Genomic DNA, 24,880 nt, shown 5'->3' on the forward strand with positions numbered 1-24,880 from the left:
GGGAAGGTAATGGGGGAGGACAGAAATAGTACTAGATAAAAGGAAAAGCAGTTCAACCTGGAATCTTTTTAATGGCATTTGTTAAGTGCTTGCTAAGTTCCAGTCACTGAGGTAAGTGCTGGGGTAGATGCGAGATCATCAAGTTGGTCAGAATCTCGGTCCCCCATGGGGCTTCCATTCTTAATCCCCATTTTACAGATGAGATAAACTGAGGCACAGAGAAGGTAAGTGACTTGCCCAAGGTCACCTAGCAGACAAATGGAGGAACTGGGATTATACCCAGGTCCTCTGACTCCCAGGCTCATGCTTTTTCCAATAAACCATGCTGCTTCCCTGGAGTTGTTTTGGTTGTTATGCTATTAAGAATATATTAACTACTGTAGCTCTCCCAGCTTTTTCTGTGGGCTTCTTGAGGCCAGCCCTGGGAGGGTAATGGAAGGGTAATGGAAGGTTAGTTCCTGATGACCTCAGGATCAGGGATCCTGGGGAGATTCCTGGGCTTCAACCATAGAGCAGTGGCAACAGGAAAGGTGCAGGGACATGGGGGGCAAAGAATAGGATGCCCCCAAACTTTCAGTTGAAGAATGAAAAATATGAAGAACTTGGAAGCTGACTGGTGAAGATGACTGGGGTCCAGGCACTCCTAAAGTTACTACTGGGCTCTTTTGTCCTGGATTTAAGGCTTAAAAACTTTCATGGTCCTTCCTTAGGACACTAGAAAATTTTGATTCAAGATTTTAGGTGCTTCCTCAACTTTGGTCTTTTCCCAAAAGCCTTCTGAGTGCTTCTTTCATGTCCTTGTTCCTTAGGGTATAGATGAGTCGGTTGAGTGTGGGGGTGATCACAGCATAGAAGAGGGTCAGGAACTTTCCTGAACTCTTGGAGAAGGATCTGTTGGACTGGATGTAGATGCCCGAGATCATACCAAAGAAAAGAGTCACCACCAGCAGTTGGGACCCACAGGTCCCCAGGGCTTTCCCCCAGGCCTGGGATGACTTGATCCTTAGTACTGCTCTGGCGATGAACCCGTAGGAGACCACAATCAGGACAATGGGCAGAAGAACCAGGATCAAGGTGGCAATGAAAAGCACGACCTCATTGGCTTGGATATCCACACATGCCAGTTTGATCATGGTGGGCACCTCACAACCAAAGTTAGGTATACGCCGGTTGCCACATCGGGGCAGACGGAGGGTGATGGTGCTCTGGATTGCACTGTTTCCCATCCCACTCAGCCACGCCACGGCTGCCAGACCTTGGCAGAGCGGTGGGTGCATGATGGTCATGAAGTGCAGGGGCCGACAGACGGCAGCATAGCGGTCAACGGCCATGATGGTGAGGAGGACACACTCAGTTGAGCCCAGGGACAGGGCAATGGAAAGTTGGACTGCACAGCCTATAACAGTGATGGTCTTATATGGTCCCCAGAGGTTCCATAATAATTGGGGGATGACACTGGTGGTGAAACAGAGGTCAACAAAGGAGAGATGAGAGAGGAAGAAGTACATGGGTGTGTGGAGGTGGGGGTCCAGGTGGAACACTACAACAATGGTTGCATTGCCTAGAAGAGTTAGGAGGTAGGAAATCAAGATAAGCACAAATAGGACCATCTCTAGTTGGGGCTGGTCAGAGAAGCCCATCAAGATGAAATCTCCTCCAGAGCTGTCGTTGGTCACTTCCATCATCCATCACTGCCAAGAGAAAATGAGACATGGGTGATTAGGTTAGTACTTGGCACATAGTAAGCAGTTAAGAAATACCACAATCATCAGAAGGAGTGGAAAGGGGGGAGCCTACAGGATTCACGGAATCAGCAAGATTCTAACCCCAAACCCAACACATTTATAGTGAAATCCCAGGATGGATTAAATTCATATTCCCATTTTCCAGATGTCAGTGGGTTTTTTCTTCTCCCAATCTCTTCTTTTTGTTCAGTACCTTCCTCAGAAAAGCAAAATAAACAATCCTATCCAGGGGAATTGTTCAAGAGTTGGTGTTAGAATGCATGTGCTTGTGTCAGTGAGTGTATGTGTGTGACACTGAGGGAAGAGGAGCCCATGGTCGAGGTAAGTTTGGTATTGGAATCACACAAGATTTCATACAAGAACACAAGCAGTGTTATGCTGAATCAGATCATCCATCCATCGCTTCACTTGCATTCAACCCCTGGGTCCTACCTTGCTGAAGGCACCAAGGACTACTGCGGCATCCCCATGACATCAGGTTTCCCACTGATCCCTGCTCCATTCTGGAAAGAACCCAGAAGGAATGTTGAGAAGGTCACCACTGTGACTTCTGTGACTCTTGATCTGACCTGTGAGGAACCTGAAATCCTCCTGCTCCTTCCATGTTTCTACAGAATGTTTTTCTACATTTTCTACATTTCTCTACAAAAGCTTTCAATTCACATTTCCCCACTCCTCAAGAATTTCCAATGGTTGCCCATATCTCCACATCAAAGAGAAACTCCTTGAACATTGCCTTTAAAGCATTCAATCCCCTTGCCCCCTCTTACCTTACCTTCCTGATTTCCCACAATAACCCAGCCCACACACTTCACTCCTCTATTGCTGAATTGTACTTTCCAAGCACTTAGTACAGTGCTTTGCACACAGTAAATGCTCAATAAATATGACTGAATGAGTGAATGAATAATGCCAACCTACTCACTGTATCTCAATCTTGTCCAACTCAACCATGTCCTGAATCTGTTCTAGAAAGTCCTCCCTCTCCATATTCTACAAACTGTCATTCTCTCCGTCTTCAAACATTTATCGAAGACCCATCTCCACCAAGAGGCCTTCTCCGACCAGGCCTTTATTTCCTCTTCTCCCACTCCCTTCTGTGTTGCCCTTGAACTTTGATTTGAACACGTTATTCACTCCTCCCTCAGTCCCACAATACATATACATTAATATAAATTACAGATATGGTTCTATGTCTCTCCCTCTAGACTGTAAACTCATTTAGAACGTTTTTTTGTTCAGTGCTTACTATGTGCCATGTACTGTACTAAGCACTAGGATAGATACAAACTAAGCAGGTTGGACACAGTCTATGTCCCACATTTGGGTGATAATATTATCCTCATTTTACAGACGAAATAACTGATGAAAGAGAAGTGAGTTGCCCAAGGTCATATAGTGGATACTGGCAGAGTTGAAATTAGAACTCAGGTCCTTCTGACTCCCAGGGCCATACTCTATCCACTAGGCCTTGCTGTTTCTCAGCTGTGGTCAGAGAATGTGACTAGCAACTCTGTTACTGTGTACTTTCCCAAGCGCTTAATACAGTGCTCTGCACACAGTAAACACTCAAAAATATGATTGATTGAGTTATTGGAAAAGAAGCTTAGTGAATAGTTTCAGTTGAAAGGAGTAAAACAAGCTGAGGTGTGATAGGAGATTACATATTGGAATGGTCAGAAACATCCAAACTGAAGGTCGTGAAGACAAATGAACAATAAAACCCTGAGAATTCATTCATTCATTCAATAGTATTTATTGAGCGCTTACTATGTGCAGAACACTGTACTAAGCGCTTGGAATGAACAAGTCGGCAACAGATAGAGACAGTCCCTGCCGTTTGACGGGCTTACAGTCTAATCGGGGGAGACGGACAGACGAGAACAATGGCAATAAATAGAGTCAAGGGGAAGAGCATCTCGTAAAAACAATGACAGCTAAATAGAATCAAGGCGATGTACATTTCATTAACAAAATAAATAGGGTAATGAAAATATATACAGTTGAGCAGAAGAGTACCGTGCTGAGGGGATGGGAAGGGAGAGGGGAAGGAGCAGAGGGAAATGGGGGGAAAAGAGGGTTAAGCTGCGGAGAGGTGGGGGGGCGGTAGAGGGAGTAGAGGGAGAAGGGGAGCTCAGATTGGGAAGGCCTCTAGGAGGAGGTGAGTTTTAATCAACATCCTTAACTAGAATTGGAAAAGGAACTGGTGTGTGACCTTTCTACATTTATTTTTAATAATGTCTGTCTCACCCTCCAGATGATAAACTCATTATGGACAGGAAACGTGGCTGCTAATTTTGTTGTATTGTATCCTCTCAAGTGCTTGGTACAGTGCTCTGCATGCAGTTGATTGATTGATTGTCATCATCTTTGTCTTTTTTTGTTTGCCTTTCTTTATAAATTGTCTGCCATGAAAACCCTCCCTTCCCTCCTTATTTTTAGATTGTGAGCTTTTCAGGGTGAGGGACCGTGTCTATATCTCTTCCATGAATTTCTTTCCCAGTGCTTGTTTCAGAACCTGGACCCTTTGTCTAATAAATATTATTACTCCTCCTACTTTTAACATGGCCCGTTCCACCCAGAATTCTGGACTGAACAGAAGACAACATACTGCTGGAAGGAACAGTGACATCATCCTTTGCCTATAGAGAAGCAGCATGGCTTAGTGGAAAAACCCCGGGCTTGGGAGTCGGAGGTCATGGGTTCTAATTCTGGCTCTGCTACTTGTCAGCTGTGTCACTTTGAGCAAGTCACTTTCATTCATTCAATAGTATTTTTTGAGCGCTTACTATGTGCAGAGCACTGTACTAAGAGCTTGGAATGAACAAGTCGGCAACAGATAGAGACAGTCCCTGCCGTTTGACGGGCTTACAGTCTAATCGGGGGAGACAGACAGACAAGAACAATGGCAATAAATAGAGTCGAGGGGAAGAACATCTCATAAAAACAATGACAACTAAATAGAATCAAGGCGATGTACATTTCATTAGCAAAATAAATAGGGTAATGTAAATATATACAGTTGAACAGACGACTACAGTGCTGAGGGGATGGGAAGGGAGAGGGAGAGGAGCAGAAGGAGATGGGGGGAAAAGAGGGTTAAGCTGCGGAGAGGTGGGGGGGGGTGGTAGAGGGAGTAGAGGGAGAAGGGGAGCTCAGATTGGGAAGGCCTCTTCGAGGAGGTGAGTTTTAAGTAGGGTTTTGAAGAGGGGAAGAGAATTAGCCTGGTGGAGGTGAGGAGGGAGGGAATTCCAGGACCGCGGGAGGACGTGGCCCAGGGGTCGACGGCGGGATAGGCGAGACCGAGGGACGGTGAGCAGGTGGGCGGCGGAGGAGCGGAGCGTGCAGGGTGGGCAGTAGAAAGAGAGAAGGGAGGAGAGGTAGGAAGGGGCAAGGTAATGGAGAGCCTTGAAGCCTAGAGTGAGGAGTTTTTGTTTGGAGTGGAGGTTGATAGGCAACCAGTGGAGGTGTTTAAGAAGGGGAATGACATGACCAGAGCGTTTCTGCAGGAAAATGAGCCGGGCAGCGGAGTGTAGAATAGACTGGAGTGGGGCGAGAGAGGAGGAAGGGAGATCAGAGAGAAGGCTGACACAGAAATCTAGCCGGGATATAACAAGAGCCTGTAGCAGTAAGGTAGCCATTTGGGTGGAGAGGAAAGGGAGGATCTTGAGAAGTCACTTAACTTCTCTGTGCCTCAGTTGCCTCATCTGTAAAATGGGGATTAAGATTGTGAGCTCCACGTGGGACAACTTGATTACCTTGTATCTACCCCAGCACTTAGAACAGTGCTTGGGACATAGTAAGCCCTTAACAGATATGATGATTATTGTTATTAATTACTCATTATTATTAAGGGAATGATTGAAGAAGGACGAATAGTTATATTTGTAATAATTTTTGATTTGTCTCACCAAAATATTTTGAAAGGTGCTCTTGGGCCTAATTCTTCCCAGGATAATAATAATAATAATGTTGGTATTTGTTAGGATCAGTGGACATTAGTCTATGAGAGGCTGCATAAAGCAGAAGTAAGTAAATCACCACACATTTTAGAATTTTAGACCTCACTTCTCACAAATATGAGGACTTGATGAGATATCTCAGAATTATAGAAGAAGCAACCGATGGTATTAATTTTCATTTTTTAAAAATAAAAGAACCAGGAGACTGATTCTCCCTTGGTTTCACCTACTTGGAACTTACCATATCTTTCTCTTCTGCCAGTAGGATGCTAATTCTCTAATGGCCCTTAAATGACCTGAAAGGCTTACTGCAGTTTCCCAGGGGTCTTTTTCAGTTCATTGAGGAAATGACATCCCAGACTCACCCTACTCTGACTCCTCCTCCCCTCCACAGTTCAATGGCTAGTTCCTTACCCAAGTCTAACAAATTTACAGGCATCACACAAGTCCTCCCTTCAATCTTGCAGGGAAGTAGCAGTGGTCACGGGGAGGAGTGGTAGGAGCCACTAGGGTTAGATTAACTTGGAAGAACAAGCCCACCAAAGTATGAGCTCAGTAAATATTTTGGAATCATAACCCTGCCTTGCTCAATGTCACTAGTTACCAATGGGAACATGGGAAAATCATGCCAACTCAGATAGGAGGATCTGCTGCTAGGCACCTCAGGGAGGGATAGAGTGAGCCTGGGGAGAGAGGAGGGAAACAATGGCAGATGCCTCCTTCTGGTAAGGGACATTATTAGGTTATCTGACATAATCCCTTTTCTGTGGGATGGCCAGCACCAGAATCATTTTTTCTAAAATAATAATACTTTATAATGATAATTGTGATGCTTGTTAAGTGTTTACTAAGTACCTAGCAATGAGAGACACACTGGGGTAGATAGAAGATAATTAGAGACACTGTGTATTGCACATAGGATAAGAAGGAGGGAAATTGAAAATGATGCAGTGATACTGAATTTTAATAATAGGTGAGGGTATGGTTGAGCAGACAGTATGGTGCAGGGCTGCTGTCACCTAATATCCCCACCTGTAGAGGTCAATTTTGGAAATTCTATCATGCCCTCTGCAAAGTCTAAGTTCAATGGGGTGTCACCAGGCAGAACCAGCCTCCGGGTAAGTCATGAGCTTTCAGATTTAAGGGTGGGAAATGGATTTACAGACTTGAAGGTTATGTGTGATAAAGGCACGATTATTAAGATCATAATACAAGGACTTGCGAGATGTAATCTACAGAGGGCTAAACTATTCCTAGACTAATTAGCAATGAGCACACTAGTCAGCATGGTATCCAACTTCTGGCAGCTGATAAAACTTGGTACTTCCTTGGACTACCTTTCAAACCACCCCATTAGGGGTTCCTTCAAATAATTCCAAACTGGCTATATTTCAAATAACCTCAAATGGCTACAATTCAAACCATCCCAACATGGGTTATCTTTCACAATCACCTGGGGCTGCCTTCAAAGTATCCCAGCACAAGCTAATTTTCACAGCCACCCAGGGATCAAGTTATCAAGAGGGAATACTTACTTTTCCTAGCTCCAGTGAGGAGGTCCAACTGGTCACTCAGCACCAAACAGAGTTTGACAGAATAGGCATTCCTGAGTCTAGGTAGAGGTGCTTTGCTACCTTGGTGTGACATAGTTCCAATCTGCTACAAAAAGTTTGTGGAGACTCCCCTCCCCAGATATACCTTACTACTTCCTCATTCTCTTCTCTTCCGTTGGCCATATTTGGGATGAAAAAGGATTGTGTGACAAGATCCACTGCAGTTTTCTCATTCCAGGACTAATTGTTCGGCTTCATTGCTTACCCAGCCCCTTCGCGGTTGGTAGCACCGGGAAGTATGGGAAGTGTTAATGCTTCTTGTTGTTCATTGCCAGTCCCTCTGATGCTAGTGAGCTAAGTTTGTTAGCTTGGCCAGGGTGTGACCAGTCACATGAAATATGTGACTTTTCGGGGAGTGATGGAACCTGCACTATTGTGTGTTGTGTCTGTTATAGGGGGCCATTCACACTTGGGCCCTAATTGTGTCCAGGACCGGGTCCCTGAGGGGAGCAGACTTCTCAACGGGTGGGATTGATATTACATGTCAGAAGGAAAGAATCTTGCCTTGCCTGGGAGTCATAGAACCTGGGTCCTAATCCCAGGCCGGCCATCTGCCAGCTGGGTGATAAGCAAATCATTTAACTTGTTCTGGCCCTCAGAATCCTCATCTATAAAATGATAAATGTAAAATTGATTAAATATCTCTTCTCCTTTCTACTTAGTCTTTGAGTCCCATGTGGGACAGAGACTGTATTCAACTAGATTATTTTATATCTATCCCAGCACTTCATAAAGTGCTTGGCACATAGTAAGCACTGAACAAATGCCACAGTTATTATTAGGAAGGGGTTCTGGCTTCAATTACCATCTCTATGCAGTTGGTTCCCAAATCTACGTCTCCAGTACGGACATAATGATAATAATAACCATTATGGTGTTTGTTAAGTGCTTACTATGTGCCAAGCACTGTTCTCAGCACTGGGGTAGATACAAGTTAATCAGGTTGGACACAGTCCCTATCCCACATGTAGTTAACAGTCGTAATCCCCATTTTAATCATTCATTCATTCAATCATATTTATTGAGCACTTACTGTGTGCAGAGCACTGTACTAAGCACTTGGAAAGTACAATACGCCAATAGAGACAATCCCTGCCCACAATGAGTTCACAGTCTAAAACTGATGCACAGAGAAGTTAAGTGACTTACCCAAGGCCACACAGCAGATGTGGTGGAAAGTGACTTACCCAAGGCCACATAGCAGACTTGGTGGAACTGGATTAGAATCCAGGTTCTTCTGACTCCCAGGCCTGTGCTTTATCCACTAAGCCAGGCTACTTACTGATTCTTACCCTGCAATTTCACATTTCCTTCTGCCTTCAAGACATATCTACTTGAAAGTCTTGCTGAAACTTGAATTAAACATGTCCAAAACTGAACTCGTTATCTTCCCACCCAAACCCTGTCCTACCCCTGCTTTTCCCATTACTGTAGACAACACCACTATCCTCCCTATCTCATAAGCTCACAATTTTGGCTTTGTCCTCGACTCATCTCTCTCATTCCACCCACATATTCAATCTGTCACCAAATCCTGTCGGTTCTACCTTCACAATATTGCCAAAATCTGCCCTTTCCTCTCCATCCAAACTGCTACCATGCTGATCCAAGAACTTCCTATCCCACCTTGACTGTGGTATCTGCCTCCTCACTGACCTCCCAGCCTCCTCTCACCACCCCAATCCATATTTCACTCTGCTGTTCCTCAAGGAACTCTGCATCAAACAGAAGCCCCTTACCTTAGGCTTTAAAGTACTCAATCACCTTACTCCTCCCTACTTTACCTCACAAATCTCCAACTACTACCCGGCCCGCATATTCTGCTCCTCTAGCACCACCTGACTCATTGCATCTTGATCTCATCTATCTTGTTGCCAACTCCTTTTCCATGTCCTTCCTCTAACCTGAAACTCCCTCATTCATTCATTCATTCAATTCAGTAGTATTTATTGAGTGCTTACTAGGTGCTCTGCACTGTACTAATCGCTTGGAATGTACAATTCGGCACAATCCCTCCCCCTCCATGTATGCCAGAACTGCATGCTCTCCATCTTCAAAATGTTAGGAAGGTTACATCTTCTCCAAGTGGCCTTCCTCGATTAAATCCTCTTTTTCTTGCCTCACTCTTCCTGTTGTGTCATCTACACACGTTGATCTGTGACCTTTGGATATTTGATATTCACCCCACCCCCAACTCCAAAGAATTTATGGCTACATCTTCAAATTACTTATTTATTCATATTAATGTCTGTCTAGAGAGAGAAGCTTGTTAGGACAGGGAACGTGTCTACTAATACTGTTGCATTGTACTCTCCTAAGCATTTAGTATAGTGCTCTGCACATACTAAACACTCAATGAATACCATTGATTGATCGATTGATTCTGGATGGTCAGTCTTTGGAGAGGGGAGAACCAAAGGAGGATTTGGGACTTGATTTATTTTATAATAGTAGTTGTGGTAGAATTGATCACAGACATTGTTCTTTCCTGGTTTTCCTACTACGTCTCTGGCCACTCTTTCTCAGCATCTTTCACCAGCTTCTCCTCTGCCTCCCACCCCTTAACTGTGGGAGTCCATTATGGCTCAGTTCTGGATCCCCTTCTATTTTCATCTCTACCAGGTCCCTCAGGAACTCATTTGCTCTCATGGCTTCAACTACTATCTCTAGGCAGATGATGTCCAAATCTGGATCTCCTGTCCAGATCACTCTCCTCTATAGTCTTGCATTTCCTAGTGCCTTCAGGGCATCTCTTCTTGGATGGCCTACCAATACCTAAAACTTAACATGTTCAAAACAGAATTCTCCACCTTCTCACAAAACCCTGTCTTCCCTGAGACTTTCCCATAACTTTAGACAATTCCACTATCCTCCCTGTATCACAAACTTATAACCTCAGCATTATCCATGCTTCGTGTCTCTCATTCAAACTGCATATTCAGATATAACCAAATCCTATTGGTTCTACTTTCACAACATTTCTAGAATCTATTCCTTCCTCTCCAACCAAATTGCTACCTTGCTGGCTCAAACACTTATCACTTCCCACCTGGACTATTGAGTCAACTTCCACTTTGACCTCCCTGACTCCTGTCTCTCCTCTCTCCAGTTCACACTTCACTCTGCTGCTTGATCATTTTTTCTCAAAAAATGATTAGACCACATCTCTCTCCTCAAAAACATCCAAATGTTGCCCTTCATTTCTGCATCAAACAGAAACTCTTTACTATCTTCTTTAAGGGACTTAATCAGCTCTTCTCCTCCTTCCTTACCTCACTCATGTCCTATTACAACCTAAACTGCACACTTCACTCCTCTAATGCCATTTACTATATCTCAACCTTGCCTTCTCTAGGGAAACTCTTGCCCATATCCTCACTCTGGCCTGGAATTGCCTCCCCCTTCATATATGGTAGCCCATCAGTCTCCACAATTTAAAGTCTTACCAAAATCACATCTCCCCTAAGAAGTCCTCCTTGACTAAGCCCTTATATCCCCTATTTGCCATCCCTTCTGCAGCACTTAGGCACTTAGGTTTGTTCCTCTTAAGCACTCTGATTTTCATCCCAACCAACAGTACTTTTGTACATATCCATCTATAATTTATTTTAATGTCTGTCTCCCCGTTTAGACTATAAGAGCCTTGGAAGTAAGAACTGTATCTACTTACTCTATTGTATTGTACTCTCCCAAGTGCTTTTAATACAGTGAATAATTGCAATAATAATTGTGCCATTTGTTCAGCACTTGGTATGTGCCAGGCATTGTTCTAAACCCTGGGGTGAATACAAGCAAATCGGGTTGGGCACAGATGAGGTAACCAAGGCACAGAGAAGTTAAGTGGCTTCCCCAAGGTCACACAGCAGACAACTGGCAGAGCCAGGATTAGAACCCAAGTCCTTCTGACTCCAGGTCCATGCTCTATCCATGGGACCATTCTGGTTCTGCCTCCAGGCCCATGCTGTATTCAGTAGACGATGCTGCTTCCACAAGCAATGATAATAATTGTGGTATTTGTTAGGTGCTTACTATATGTGCTAAGCACTGGATTAGATATGAGGTAGTCATATAATAATCAGGTCCCACATGGGGCTCACAGTCTAAATAGAAGGGAGAATAGGTTTTGCAGATTTTTTTGCATTTTGCAGATGAGGGAACCGAGGCACAAAGTAGTGAAGTGAGTTGCCTTAGGTCACACAGCAGGCAGGTGGCAGAGCCAGGATTAGAACCTAGATTCTGACTCCCAGGCTAGTGCTCTTTCCACTAGGCCATGCTGTTTCTCTACACTGTTCTAAACACAGTAAGTACTCAATAGTTAATTGAATGATTAAGCAAGTACCTTATGCAAGAGCATTGTACTAACTGATTGGAAAAACATGCACAGGTGAAAATTAGACATGATCCTTGGCTCTCGAGAAATACACAGTCTAAGAGTTGAGGTAAGAGAGGTTGGGCTAACAGACACATAAGGAGGATCCTTGAACTGGTGTCTTTTAAAGGACAGAAACATCCTGAAGTCCATCCTAATGAAGGGTGAGGCACGACTTTGCTGGAGTGGATCCTACTCTTTCCCAGGATCCTCTAGGAACATGTCTGGGAGAGACTGATCCAAACAACAGTGGAGGCTGTTTCCCTAAGGCTGTTTTCCTAAATCTCTAATGCATCTTGTCCATCCTACCCTGAATCTTCTATTTTCATATAGGATCAGAAGTTTAGCACTTAGAACAATACACAACCAGGGAAAGGGAGGCCCAGAGATTAAGTGAGATGACCAAGGTAATACCGAAAGACCTGGATCCAATACTCCAAGCCATTTACCCAGCATAACCTTCCCTTAATGTGACCCTTATCCTGTTGGCTGAAGTTTGGTTCTATTTTTCCCTCATCCACCCACAGAACCTCCCCCTGTTTCCCAAGTTAGCCCCTGACAGACATTTTGGAGCAAGAGCAAGAGGAATCTCCATTCACATCCATGTGGGCAAGATAATGATAGCTGGAGTTGCTGGGACAGCTCCATACCACCTTTGCAATTAGAGTTTCAGCTTTGAATCATGGGTAGTGATTGGATTGTAAGATTGTGAAGAACAGTGAGAGAATCAATCTTACATTAGAATGTCTCCCTCTTCCTGATGTAATATTCACTCAGAGCCAAGAATACAAAGCAAACGGTATCTTGTGACAGCCATTTCTAACTCTCCAAGAAGTGGGGGGAATCCTTGGATAGATGAGGAGGGATGGAACTGACTTTGCGTTATAGTCAGGGGAAGGACTGGTTTCTCTTCATTCAGACTGAGCCAGGAATTGTTCTCAGAGGCTTTTCTCTCTATCTGAAAGGATCAGATACAATTTTCAGCAGGATTGATTGAAGTAACATCACCAGAAAATCTTCTAGGTAGTAGGATTAGGAAGCACTGTAGGAATCACTGGTCTGGGAGATGGATTTCTCTTCCTTGGAGATCCGCAAAAACTGGAGAAGCTCCAATCAAGTCAATCATCCAGTGAAAAACTGAAATCTACAATTCTCTGTGCCATTTCTGTCTCTTCAGTGTTGGACCTCTAAAGACCCTCCACCCTTCTCATCTTGGTTCAGAAACCTGGTGTGATGGGAAACTGGGATGATCAAGGCCATCACAATCTCTGTGTTCCTCTTGGGGGTTCTTCAACAAAGAGCTATGCTCAGGTAGAAGAAGAGTATTGCTAGATGGAGCTTTGATTCCCTCAAGGTCAATACCTTGAGGTAGGTAGGGTAAGTACTGTCACATGTTGGATCTGCAGAAGCTAAAGGCCTGGGGGACCCAGTAAGCCAATTATCATGAGTAGCTGAGGTGTCCTGAATGGAGTCTCCAGGTAGAGGGCTGATGAGGTAAGGGTTTAGATCCCAAACCCATTCCCTGACCTCTGAAACCATAAAGGAACATAGTGCTGAGTAGCACATTATGATGCCCATCTATATAGTCATTTTCTTGTGAATTTCTTGAGGGTGGAAATGGGGATTAAGGGAAAAGCATGGGACTGCTGTGGCCTGGCTGGGGGTTTTCCCCAAATTCACCATTAGTCAAAGAAAGGAGCTGTGCTAGGTTTGGCCTTAGTAAAGTATCTGTGCTCAAAGCATAATGCTAATGTTGATGGCAACAACGATGATGATGATGATGATGATGATGGTAGTGTAAATGGAAAAAAAAATGATAATAACAGTGACCCAAATGACCTATTAGACATCTTGATGAATGGCGGTTTTAACATATGGTATTGTTACAACACAGTTGGATTTCTGAGTTCCTGTTAATATCAAGACCTAAAAAATAAAAATCAACTTTACTTGGCTAAACCTTCCCGATAAAAACTCAAGGTATTTCACTAATAGAGAAATCAGACAAGAATTCATTAAGCCTAATTTTTCACTACTGAGTGAATCTTGAATGTCAAGAAGCAGTGTGGCCAAGTGGATAGAGCATGGGCCTGGGAGTCAGAAGGACCCTGGGTTCTAATCCAGCTCCAACATCTGTCTGCTGTATGACCTAGGGCAAGTCACTTAACTTTCTATGTGCCTCAGTTACCTCGTCTGTAAATATGTAAAGTGGGATCAAAATGCACCCCTCCACTTGACATCTGGACCCCATTCCTTCACACAATGCATCCCTCCACTTGACATCTGGACCCCATTCCTTCACACCTTATCAAAACTTTTGACCCCTCTCTTCTTTCCTCCCTAACAGGCATCATCTACTGTTCACTCTGCGATGTCTTCTTTCCCACTGCTTTCAAACAGTCCATGTCTCCCCTATCCTTAAAAAACTCCTCCCTTGACCCCACAGCTCCCTCCAGCTATTGCCCCGTCTCCCTCTTACAGTTCCTCTCCAAACTCCTTGAATGACTTGTCTACACCCGCTGTCTCAGATTCCTTTCTTCCAATTCTCTCCTTGGTCCCCTCCAATCTGGCTTCCGCCCCCTTCACTTCACAGAAACCACCGTCTCAAAGGTAAACAAATGATCTCCTTCTTGACAAATCTTACAGCCTGTACTCCAGCCTAATTCCCCTCGACACTCTCGACCATCCCCTTCTCCTGGAAATGTTATCCAAATTTGGCTTCACGGGCACTGTCCTCTCCTGGTTCTCCTCTTATCTCTCTGACTGTTAATACTCAGTCTCCTCTGTGGGCTCCTCCTCTGCCTCCCACCCCCAAAAAACGGCAGTATTTTTTTTGTCACTAGGAGGCTGATTCTCTAATGGCCCTTAATAGCTTGAAAGAGTTACTGCAGTTTCCAAGGAGCTTCCTTCACTTCAGTGTGGAATAACTAGGACAGAGAATTAACAAACCTGGATGCCACAAACTCACCCTATTCTGATTCCTCCTTCCCTCCTCATTTCCATGATTGCTTCCTGGTTTGGGTCTAATGAACTTACAGACATCACACGAGTGTCCCTTCAATGTATATCACATCCTGCAGGAAGGCAGCAGTGGTTAGGGGACGGAGGAATGGTGGGAATCACTTGTCTTGGATTAATTTGGAAGGATAAGCCCACCAAAAAGAAGCAGCATGGCTTAGTGGAAAAAGCCAGGGCTTGGGAGTCAGAGATCGTGGGTTCTAATCCGGGCTCTGCCACTTAGCTGTATGACTTTGGGCAAATCACTTACCTTCTCTGTGCCTCAGTTACCTCATCTGTAAATGGGGATTAAGACTCTGAGTCACACGGGGGACAACCTGTTTCCCTTGTATCTACCCCAGCACTTAGAACAATGCTTGGCACATAGAAAGCACTCAACAAATACCAACATCATCATACCAAAGGGTGAGCTCAATAAGTGTTTTGGGATCCTAACCTTCGTCTTGCTCACTGTTACTGGTACCCAATGGAAAGATGGGAAAATCATGCCAAACTGATATAGGGGGACCTTCTGCAACATCCCTCTGGACCATCACCTTGTCCTCTAGACAGAAAGCTCATTGTGGTCAGGGAATCTGTCTACCAATTCTATTATACTCTCCCAAGTGCTTAGTTATGTGCTTTGCGTACAGTAAGTGCTCCATAAATATGATCGATTGATTCATTGGCTGATCCCTAAGGAAAGAATGAAGTAGGCCTGGAGATGCAGCCTTCTGGTAAAGGACATCATTTGGGACTAGACGTTTAGCACTTAGAACAATCTATAGTCAGAGACAGGAGATCCAGGGATTAAGTGAGATGCCCAGTGTAATTCAACAAGATTTATTTATTCATTCATTCATTCAGTCAGTCAATAGTATTTATTGAGCGCTTACTATGTGCAGAGCACTGTACTAAGCGCTTGGAATGTACAAATCGGTAACAGAGACAGTCCCTGTCCTTTGACGGACTTACAGTCTAATTGAGGGAAACAGACAAAAACAATAGCAATAAATATAATCAAGGGGATGAACAGCTCATTAAAACAACAGCAAATAAATAGAATCAAGGTGATGTACATCTCATTAACAAAATAAATAGGGTAATAAAAATATATAAAGCTGATCGGACGAGTACAATGCTGAAGGGAGGAGAAGGGAGAGGGGAAGGAAGAGAGGGAAAGGGGGGAAAAGAGGGCTTAGCTGAGGAGAGGTGAAGGGGGGGTAGAGGGGGAGCAGAGGGAGCAGAGGGAAAGGGGGAGCTCAATCTGGGAAGGCCTCTTGGAGGAGGTGAGCTTTAAGTAGGGTTTTGAAGAGGGGAAGAGAATTGGTTTGGCGGAGGTGAGGAGGGAGGGCATTCCAGGACCACAGGAGGACGTGGCCCAGGGGTCGACAGCGGGATAGGCAAGAACGGGGGGACAGTGAGGAGGTGGTGGGCAGAGGATCTGAGCGTACGGGGTGGGCAGTAGAAAGCGAGAAGGGAGGAGAGGTAGGAGGGGACAAGGTGATGGAGAGCCTTGAAGCCTAGAGTGAGAAGTTTCTGTTTTGTGCGGAGGTTGATAGGCAACCACTGGAGGTTTTTAAGAAGGGGAGTGACATGCCCAGAGCGTTTCTGTGGGAAGATGAGCGGGCATCAGAGTGAAGAATAGACTGGAGCGGGGAGAGAGAGGAGGAGGGGAGATCAGAGAGAAGGTTGACACAATAATCCAGCCGGGATATCATGAGAGCCTGTAGCAGTAAAATAGCCGTTTGGATGGAGAGGAAAGGGCGGATCTTGATGATAGACCGGCAGGTTTTAGTGATGGATTGGATGTGTGGGGTGAACGAGAGAGCCAAGTCAAAGATCACACCGAGGTTGTGGGCCTGAGAGACGGGAAGGATGGTGGTACCATCCACAGTGATAGGGAAGTCAGGAAGAGGACAGGGCTTGGGAGGGAAGATGAGGAGCTCAGGTTTGGACATGTTGAGTTTTAGGTGGCGGGCAGACATCCAGGTAGAGACGTCTTGGAGGCAGGAGGAGATACAAGCCTGAAGGTAGGGGGAGAGGACAGGGGCAGAGATGTATCATCTGCATAGAGATGATAGTTGAAGCCGTGAGAGCGAATGAGTTCACCAAGGGAGTGAGTGTAGATGGAGAACAGAAGAGGGCCAAGAACTGACCCTTGAGGAACTCCTAAAGTTAGAGGATGGGAGGGGGAGGGGGAGCCTGCAAGGAGACCAAGAATGAGCGGCCAGAAAGATAAGAGGAGAACCAGGAGAGGATGGAGTCCGTGAAGCCAAGGTGAGATAAGGTTTGGAGGAGAAGGGGATGGTCAACAGTATCAAAGGCAGCTGAGAGGTCAAGGAGGATTAGGATAGAGTATGAGCCATTTGATTTGGCAAGAAGGAGGTCATGGGTGACCTTAGAGAGAGCAGTCTCGGTAGAGTGGAGGGGACGGAAGCCAGATTCGAGGGGGTCCAGGAGAGAATGGGAGTTAAGGAATTCAAGGCAGCGAGTGTAGACGACTCATCCTAGGAGCTTGGAAAGGAAGGGCAGTAGGGAGATAGGGCGATAACTGGAAAGGGAAATGGGGTCAAGAGAGGGTTTTTTCAGGATGGGGGGACATGGGCATGTTTAAAGGCAGAGGGGAAGAAGCCATTGGAGAGTAAGCGGTTAAAGATAGAAGTTAAGGAGGGGAGAAGGGCAGGGGTGATGTTTTTATAAGGTGGGCAGGAATGGGGTCCGAAGCACAGGTGGAGGGGGTGGCACTTGCGAAGAGGGAGATCTCCTCTGAGGATACTGCAGGGAAGGATGGAAAAGTAGGGGAGAGGGTTGGGCGGGGGGACGCAGAAGGGGGAGGGGGACTTTGGGGAGCTCAGACCTGATCGTGTTAATTTTCGTCATGAAGTAGGAGGCCAGATCACTGGGGGTGAGGGATGGGGGAGGGGGAGGAACAGGGCGCCTAAGGAGAGAATTAAAGGTCCGGAACAATTGGTGGGGTGACTGGCATGGGTGTCAATGAGGGAAGAAAAGAAGTTTTGCCTGGCTGAGGAGAGGGCAGAGTTAAGGCCTGAAAGGGTAAATTTGAAATGGATAAGGTCGGCTTGGTGCTTGGATCTTCGCCAGCAGCGCTCCGCAGCTCCAGCATAGGAACGTAGGAGGCGAACAGAGGCGGTGACCCAGGGCTGTGGGTTAGTGAAGCGAGAGCGGCGGAGGGAAAGGGGGGCGAGAGAGTTGAGAGGATGGAGTTGAGAGCAGTGACCTGATCATCGAGAGTGGGAAGAGAGGACGGGGGGCAAGGTGGGGAGAGATGCTTTTGGAGAGATGGATAGGATCAACAGAGTGGAGATCTCTGTGGGGGGGTAGTATAGATTTGTAGGGGGAGAGAGTGTGAGAGATAAGGCAGGTGAGAAGGTTATGGTCTGAGAGAGGGATTTCAGAGTTGGTGAGGGAGGAGATGGTGCAGCGGTGGGAGATGACGAGATCGAGGGTGTGACCGAGTCGGTGAGTGGGCGAGGTGTGGTGGAACAGGAGGTCGGCAGAGTCAAGGAGCGATAGCAGGAGGGCAGCAGAGGAGTCACCGGGTACATCCATGTGGATGTTGAAGTCTCCGAGGATCAGAGTGGGCAGAGAGAAGGAGAGAAGGAAGGTGAGAAAGGGGTCTAGGTGGTTGAAGAAGACGATAGATGACAGCTACAAGTGTCTGGAGGGGGTGGTAGAGGCGAATGATATGGGCTTCAGAGGAGGGGAAGGAGAGGGAAGGGGGAGGAGGGATAATGTGGAAGCGGCAGCGGGGTGAGAGGAGGAAGCCTACACCTCCTCCCTTTCCGGTGAGTCTGGGGGAGTGGGAGAAGGAGAGGCCTCCGCTGGAGAGAGCAGCGGCGGAGACCCTGTCTTCAGGAGAGAGCCAGGTTTAAGTAAGGGCGAGGAGCAGGAGAGTGCCGGAAAGAAAAAGGTCAAGGGTGAAAGGTAGTTTACCTGTAATGGAGCCGGGGTTCCAGAGGCCACACTTGAAAGTAGCTGTGGGTGCAAGAGGGGGAGAGGGGGGAAAGAGGGGGAAGGGGAGGGTTTGGATGGGAACAAGGTGGCGGGGCCCTGGACGGGAAGAGGGGGAGGAGCGGTGGTGGTGGGACAGGAGGACAGGGATGGGTCGTGGGTGGGGAAGAGGGAAGGGGGGAGGGTGGGAGGAGGTTGTTTGGTGGGGAGGAGCGTAGGGGGAGGGGGAAGAGGGGTGGAGCTGGCAAAGTGGGGTTCTAGGGTGGGGAAGGGGAGGAGGGCAGGAGGCAGAGGAGAGGGGGGAAAGAGCTGGGCGAGAATGGGGAAGGGGAAGGAGAGGATTGGGAGGGGCAGATGGGAGAAGGGGGGTTGGAAGGACATGTTGAGGCCAGAGAGGAAGTGGCAGCACTGAGAACAATTAACGATAAAATGCGAAATCGGTAATATAGTAACATGATACAATATGATACAAGAAAGTAGTATTAATAAGCGGGTGATGACCAGGGTCGGGGGTCGACTTGACTAAGTGTCGACCTGATCAAAATCAAAGTCAAAAGGCCAGCAGCAAGGAGAGTCCTGGGGGTCATGTCCAAATGTCTCCGAGGCGGCGGCGGGAGCCCTGAGCATGTCCGGAGTGGGCTGCGGGCATAGGCGGCGGCTAAGATAAGGTAACACAGTGAAAACAAGGACATCATCGCCCGGGGCGGGGGAGATCAATCACCTCACGGGGGAAGAGGGAATGGGGGCTTCCCAAAATGGCCCCTTCGGCAGAGTGGGTGGAGGGCGGTTAGGGAGCACAATGTCCCCTGGCCCGAGCAGGGGAGCGCAATGTCCCCGAGCCCGAGCAAGGGAGCGCAATGTCCCCAGGGCCGAGCAGGAGAGCGCAATGTCCCCAGGGCCGAGCAGGGGAGCGCAATGTCCCCGGGCCTGAGCAGGGGAGCGCAATGTCCCCAGAGACGACCAGGGGAGCACAATGGGAGCTGGTGGCTGGGGATTCTGCGGGTGCAGGGGGGCGGGAGGGGAGATCCTTAGTGTCAGAGTTCTTGAGCGGGTGTGCAGAGAGGTTCAGTCGGACGCGGGTCCTCGGGAGAGGCGGTAGTGGCGCAGATGAGTCGGCGGTCGGCAGGCTAGGGCTTGCTGGGAATAGGGGCCGGGCTGTCCAAGGCTCCGCTGCAAGGGAGAGGAGATCCCAAGTCCATGTGGCGGCTGATTCAGTGGGAAACAAGGGGACCGGTGGTCCAAAACTCACCCCCAAGGGAGCAGAGATCCCGAACCCACGTGGCGATGGCTCCAAGGAGCCGGGCAGTCCCAAGGCTCAGCTCCCAGGAGAGGCGGTCCCAGCGTAGATGAGTGGGCGATCGGCAGCCAAAGAGCTAGCGGGAATAGGGGCCAGGCTGCAAGGGAGCTGGACCCAACATTGAAATTAATTTATCCAGCATTTACCTTCCATAATGAGGCCCATTTTCTGTTCGCTGGGGTTCCAGTTGTACAGTCCTCCCATTCTCCCACAGAACTTGCCCCACAGTCCTCAACCCCCACCCCCACCACTGTCTCCAGGTTAACCTCTGACTCACAGTTTGGAGAGAAGAGCAAGGGGAATCTCCATTCACATCCATCTGAACAAGATAATGACCGCTGGACGTTGCTGGGACAATCCCATACTGCATTTGCATTCGGAATTTAAACTTTGAATTATGGGGAGTTATTGGATCATGGGATTTAAGAGTCTGAGGAGAGGCGCAAGCATACATTAGAGCTTATCCTTCTTCCTTTGATGTGGAAGATTCCCTCAGAGCAAGAGCACAGAAGAAAATGGATCTTGTGACAACCAACCCTAACTCTATGAGAAGTGAGGAGAATCCTTTTTTTATTAGGGGAGGCATGGAATGGACTTTGCTTTATGGTCAGGATTGGAGTTAGGGGTAGGTTAGGGTTAGGATCACTATTAAGGTCTATCTCCATGAAGGCTTAGTCAGAAATTGCTCTCTGAACTTCCTCTTTCTATCTGAAAGGGTGACAAAAACATTTCATCAGGATGGATTGAGGAAAGTCCTCCAGAAGCTCTTCCTAAGTGATAAAAGTTGGAAATACTGTAGCAGTAAAAGGACTGTGGGAATGGCTTCTTTTTTCTTGAAGATTTATTAAAACTGAAATCCCCGATTACTTTGAGGGTCAGAGGAAGGGGTGATACCAACAATTCTCTGTCCTGTATTTTGTCCCTGCACCAGTGGTTCTCTAAAGGGCCACTCTTTCCTCTCCATCTAAACAGCTGCCACATTAATCTAATCATTTATCCTATCTTGCCTTGATTACTATATCAGCCTCCTTGCTGACCTCCCTGCCACCTCACACTCCATTTCACACTTCATTCTGCTGCCCGGATCATTTTTCTACAAAAACATAATCCACCACTTGTTTTCTTTGTGACCTTGGGGAGGTCACACCACTTCTCTGTGCCTCAGTTCCCTCATTGGTACAAGGGGATGAAGACTGTGAGCTTCTTGAGGGGCTTGTATCCAACCCAGTGCTTAGTTCAGTGCCTGGCACATAGTAAATGCTTAACAAATGCCATAATTATTATTATTATTGTTATTATTCAGGTCACATTTCCTCACTCCTCAAGAACTTCCAGTGGTTGCCCATCCAATTGCTTTAAACTGGTCAGTTGCACTGCCCCTTCCTACCTCACCTTACTATTCTCCTACTCTAACCCAGCCTATACACTTTGCTTTTGAAGTGCTATCCTTCTCACTGTACCTCCATCTCGTCTATCTCACTGCTGACCACTCACCTTCATCTTGCCTCTGGCCTGGAACACCCTCCCTCCTCATATCCAACAAACAATTACTCTCTCCTCCTTCAAAGCCTTATTGAAGGCACATCTCCTCCAAGAGGCCTTCCCTGACTAAGCCCTCCTTTCCTCTTCTCCCATTTCCTTCTGCATCGCCTTGACTTGCTCCCTTTATTCATCTCCCCTTCCAGATCCCCAGAGGTTATATACATATCTGTTATTTTATTCATTTATATTATTGTCTGTCTCCCCCTCTAGACAGTAAACTCAGTGTTGGCAGGGAATGTGTGCGTAATATAGTTATAATGTACTCTCCCAAGCACTTAATACAGTGCTCTGCACACAGTAAGCGCTAAATAAGTAAGACTGACTGACTAAGGAAGGAGAATGGCCTATTGGATAAATGAAGTGTGCAGTTGGCACCTTAGCTAAACACCATGTTAAATTTAATGCCCTTCGGTATATTGCTTCCTGTAATCGCAGGGTCCACAAAGACCTAAATGTTGACACATCTGCAGGTGTCTGAGCAAGATTTCTTCTAAGAGAAGTAGGCACTGGTACTGTAATTAGTAGGTAAGAGCCATTTACACGGAAGAATGGTCAACAAGCGTAGTATAAAGCCTGGAGGGAAATGCCTGTTGCTGCTACTCTCTGTTATCGGAGAGGACAATGGAGACAGCCTGGACAGAGGGGACCTTCCAATGAGATGCCCATGCTGGACTTGGCCTGTAATTGGCTGCTCACTGTCCTCCGAAGGGAAGGCCGGGACGGCCCAGGCCCGAGGGACTTCTTGACTGACAGGTGGACAACTGTGCCAGGACTGCCCATTAAGGACCCGAACACCAAATGAATCTGATCATCCTCTGGTTGGAAATTCTCAATGCCCCTGAGTTGAGGGCTTAACAGAAGCAGGATCCTTTACTATTAATGTTCTTCCTGTATATTAGTAAATGTTTCCCAACTGTGATACAGAATATAGTGGTTTATTCCATCGGTAAAGTTGAGTCATGAACCGTCCCCACCCCTAATTGACTCTACTGGGATGTAACAATAGAGTACGGGCCTGAGAGTCAGAGTGACCTTGGTTCTAATTCCAGCTCTGCCACTTATCAGCTGTGTGACCTTGGGCAATCACTTCACTTCCCCGGGCCTCAGATATCTCATCTATAAAATGAGGATTGAGACTGTGAGCCCCATGTAGGGCAGGGACAGTGTCCAACCAGATTAGCCTGACTCACATATCATCATTATTAAAAATCCATCCATATACCCTTTCCCTCTCTTCCAAGAAACCTACTGTGAAAGGCAACTGGGGGGGACAGGGCCATCAGACTCTCTTGGTTGTTCTCAAAGGTTCTTCTACAAAGAGTCCTGGTTAGTGGAAGGAGAGTAAAAGGAAGCAGTGTTATCTAGTGGATAGAGTCTGGGTCTGGGAGTCAGAAGGATCTGGATTCTAATCTCAGTTCCACTACTTGTGTGCTGTGTGACCTTGGGCAAGACACTTAACGTCTCAGTGCCTCAGTTTCCTTATCTGTAAAATGTGGATTAAGACTGTGAGCCATATGTTGGACAAGTACTGTGTCCAACTCGATTACCTTATGTCTACCCCAGTGATTAGTATAGTTGCCCGGCACATAGTAAGTGCTTAACAAACACAATTCATTTATGTTATTTTTCTTTCTGTAGCCTGGATTCCCTGAAGGTTAATACATTGGTAGACTCGGGAGATATTGTAAGATGTTTTACGTGCAGAAGCTTTAGGCCAGGGGGAGGCACTGGGACAATTATCATGAGTCACTAAGGAGCTGCCCCAAGTGGATTCTCTAGGTAGCGGGAGAGAGTTTTGAACCTGGCCCTGCCCTTACCTCTGAGTCCCCAGAAGAACAGAGTGGGTAGTTGCTCACATATAATTATTTTCTTGTGATTTTCTTGGGGTAGAGATAGGGTTAAGGAAGAAGCATGGGGCTACCTGGCTTGAGTGGGGTCTTTCCCTAGTTAAACATAAGCCATAGGAAAAGAAGAGGGTCTGTTCGGTATTTTGATCTTTTTTAAGGTATTGTACTTACAGTGTTTACAGTGCTTATAATATGCTAGGCACTGGGGTAGATACAAGCTAGTTGGGCTGGACACAGTCCATGTCCAACACAGGGCTCACAATCTTTATCCCCATTTTATGGATAAGGGAACTGAGGCACAGAGAAGTTAAATGACTTTCCCAAGGTCACACAGCAGACAAGGAGGGGAGCCGGAATTAGAACCCAGGTAATTCTGACTCCCAGGCCAGTGCTCTATCAGTAAGCCATGCTGCTTCTCTAACCTCTGAATGTGGAGTTTAGTACAGCACCTGTGCTCAGTGCATGATATTGATGCTGTTGAATGATGATGATGATGATACTGAATATATCATATATCATATTCAGTATATCAATTTTGATAGAGAAGCAGTGTGACCTAGTGGCAAGAGCCTGGGCTTGTGAGTCAGAAGATGTGGGTTCTATTCCTGGCTCTCTGACTTGTCTGCTGTGTGACCTTTTGGGCAAGTCACTTTACTTCTCTGTGCCTCAGTTAACCTCATCTGTAAAATGGGGATTCAGACTGTGAGCCCCACATGGGACCACCTGATTACCTTGTATCTATCCCAGCTCTTAGAACAGTGCTTGTCACATAGTAAGCGCTTAATAAATACCATTATTATTATTATTATTACAATAATAGTATAATGAATACAATTATAATAATACAATTATTACAATAATAAAAATACATTAATTAAACATCTTGGGGATTTCAATCAATGGCATATTCACATCCAAAGGTGACACTTTCTGAAGTTTTGTCAATATATAAAATACTTTTTAAAATATCAATCCTAGTTGACTACACCTTCCTAGCTACACTCAGAGGGCTACACAGGCAGATCCCACTTCTGCCACTTTTGTGCTATGTGACCTTGAACTAGTCACTTCACTTCTCTGGGCCTCAGTTCCCTCATTTATAAAATGAGAATTGAGTCTGTGAACCCTATGTGGGACAGGAACTGGGTCTGACCTGATTATCTTGTATATACCCCAGCACTTAGTACAGTGTCTAGCACATAGTAAGCACTTAACAAATGCCATAAAAAAGATTACTTACATAAATGATAATCCATTACAGTTGATGCTTCCCTATTGAGTGAATTCTATTAGAGAGGTTTTCTAGTAGTAATGGGGTTGGAAACAAACCACAGTTTAGCTGGCCAAAGTGGGCAGAACCATAGAGGTTACCAAAGCAATTTTCTATCAGGTCATGGCTTATGACACTGTAGTCACTTTGGCAGTACTCAGTCCCATATATATAAAACCTTTGTGTGTACTTCACAATGGTCTACACCCATGCCCCTCTTCTCATTTCTTCTGCTCTGTGCCCAAGCAGGAACGTGGCTGGCA

General features: G+C 46.2%; 1 protein-coding gene across 1 annotated transcript; it reads right to left on the bottom strand.

Moving 5' to 3' along the window:
• Positions 1-749: 749 nt before the first annotated feature.
• LOC100089015 (olfactory receptor 2G3-like) lies at positions 750-1,682 on the bottom strand. The gene has a single exon (XM_007656252.2). It carries the CDS (start codon positions 1,680-1,682, stop codon positions 750-752), a length of 933 nt encoding a protein of 310 aa, XP_007654442.2.
• Between the last annotated feature and the right edge of the window lie 23,198 nt (positions 1,683-24,880).

The sequence above is a fragment of the Ornithorhynchus anatinus genome, unplaced genomic scaffold, assembly GCF_004115215.2.
Source record: "Ornithorhynchus anatinus isolate Pmale09 unplaced genomic scaffold, mOrnAna1.pri.v4 scaffold_80_arrow_ctg1, whole genome shotgun sequence".
In the NCBI taxonomy this organism is placed as follows: Eukaryota; Metazoa; Chordata; class Mammalia; order Monotremata; family Ornithorhynchidae; genus Ornithorhynchus; species Ornithorhynchus anatinus.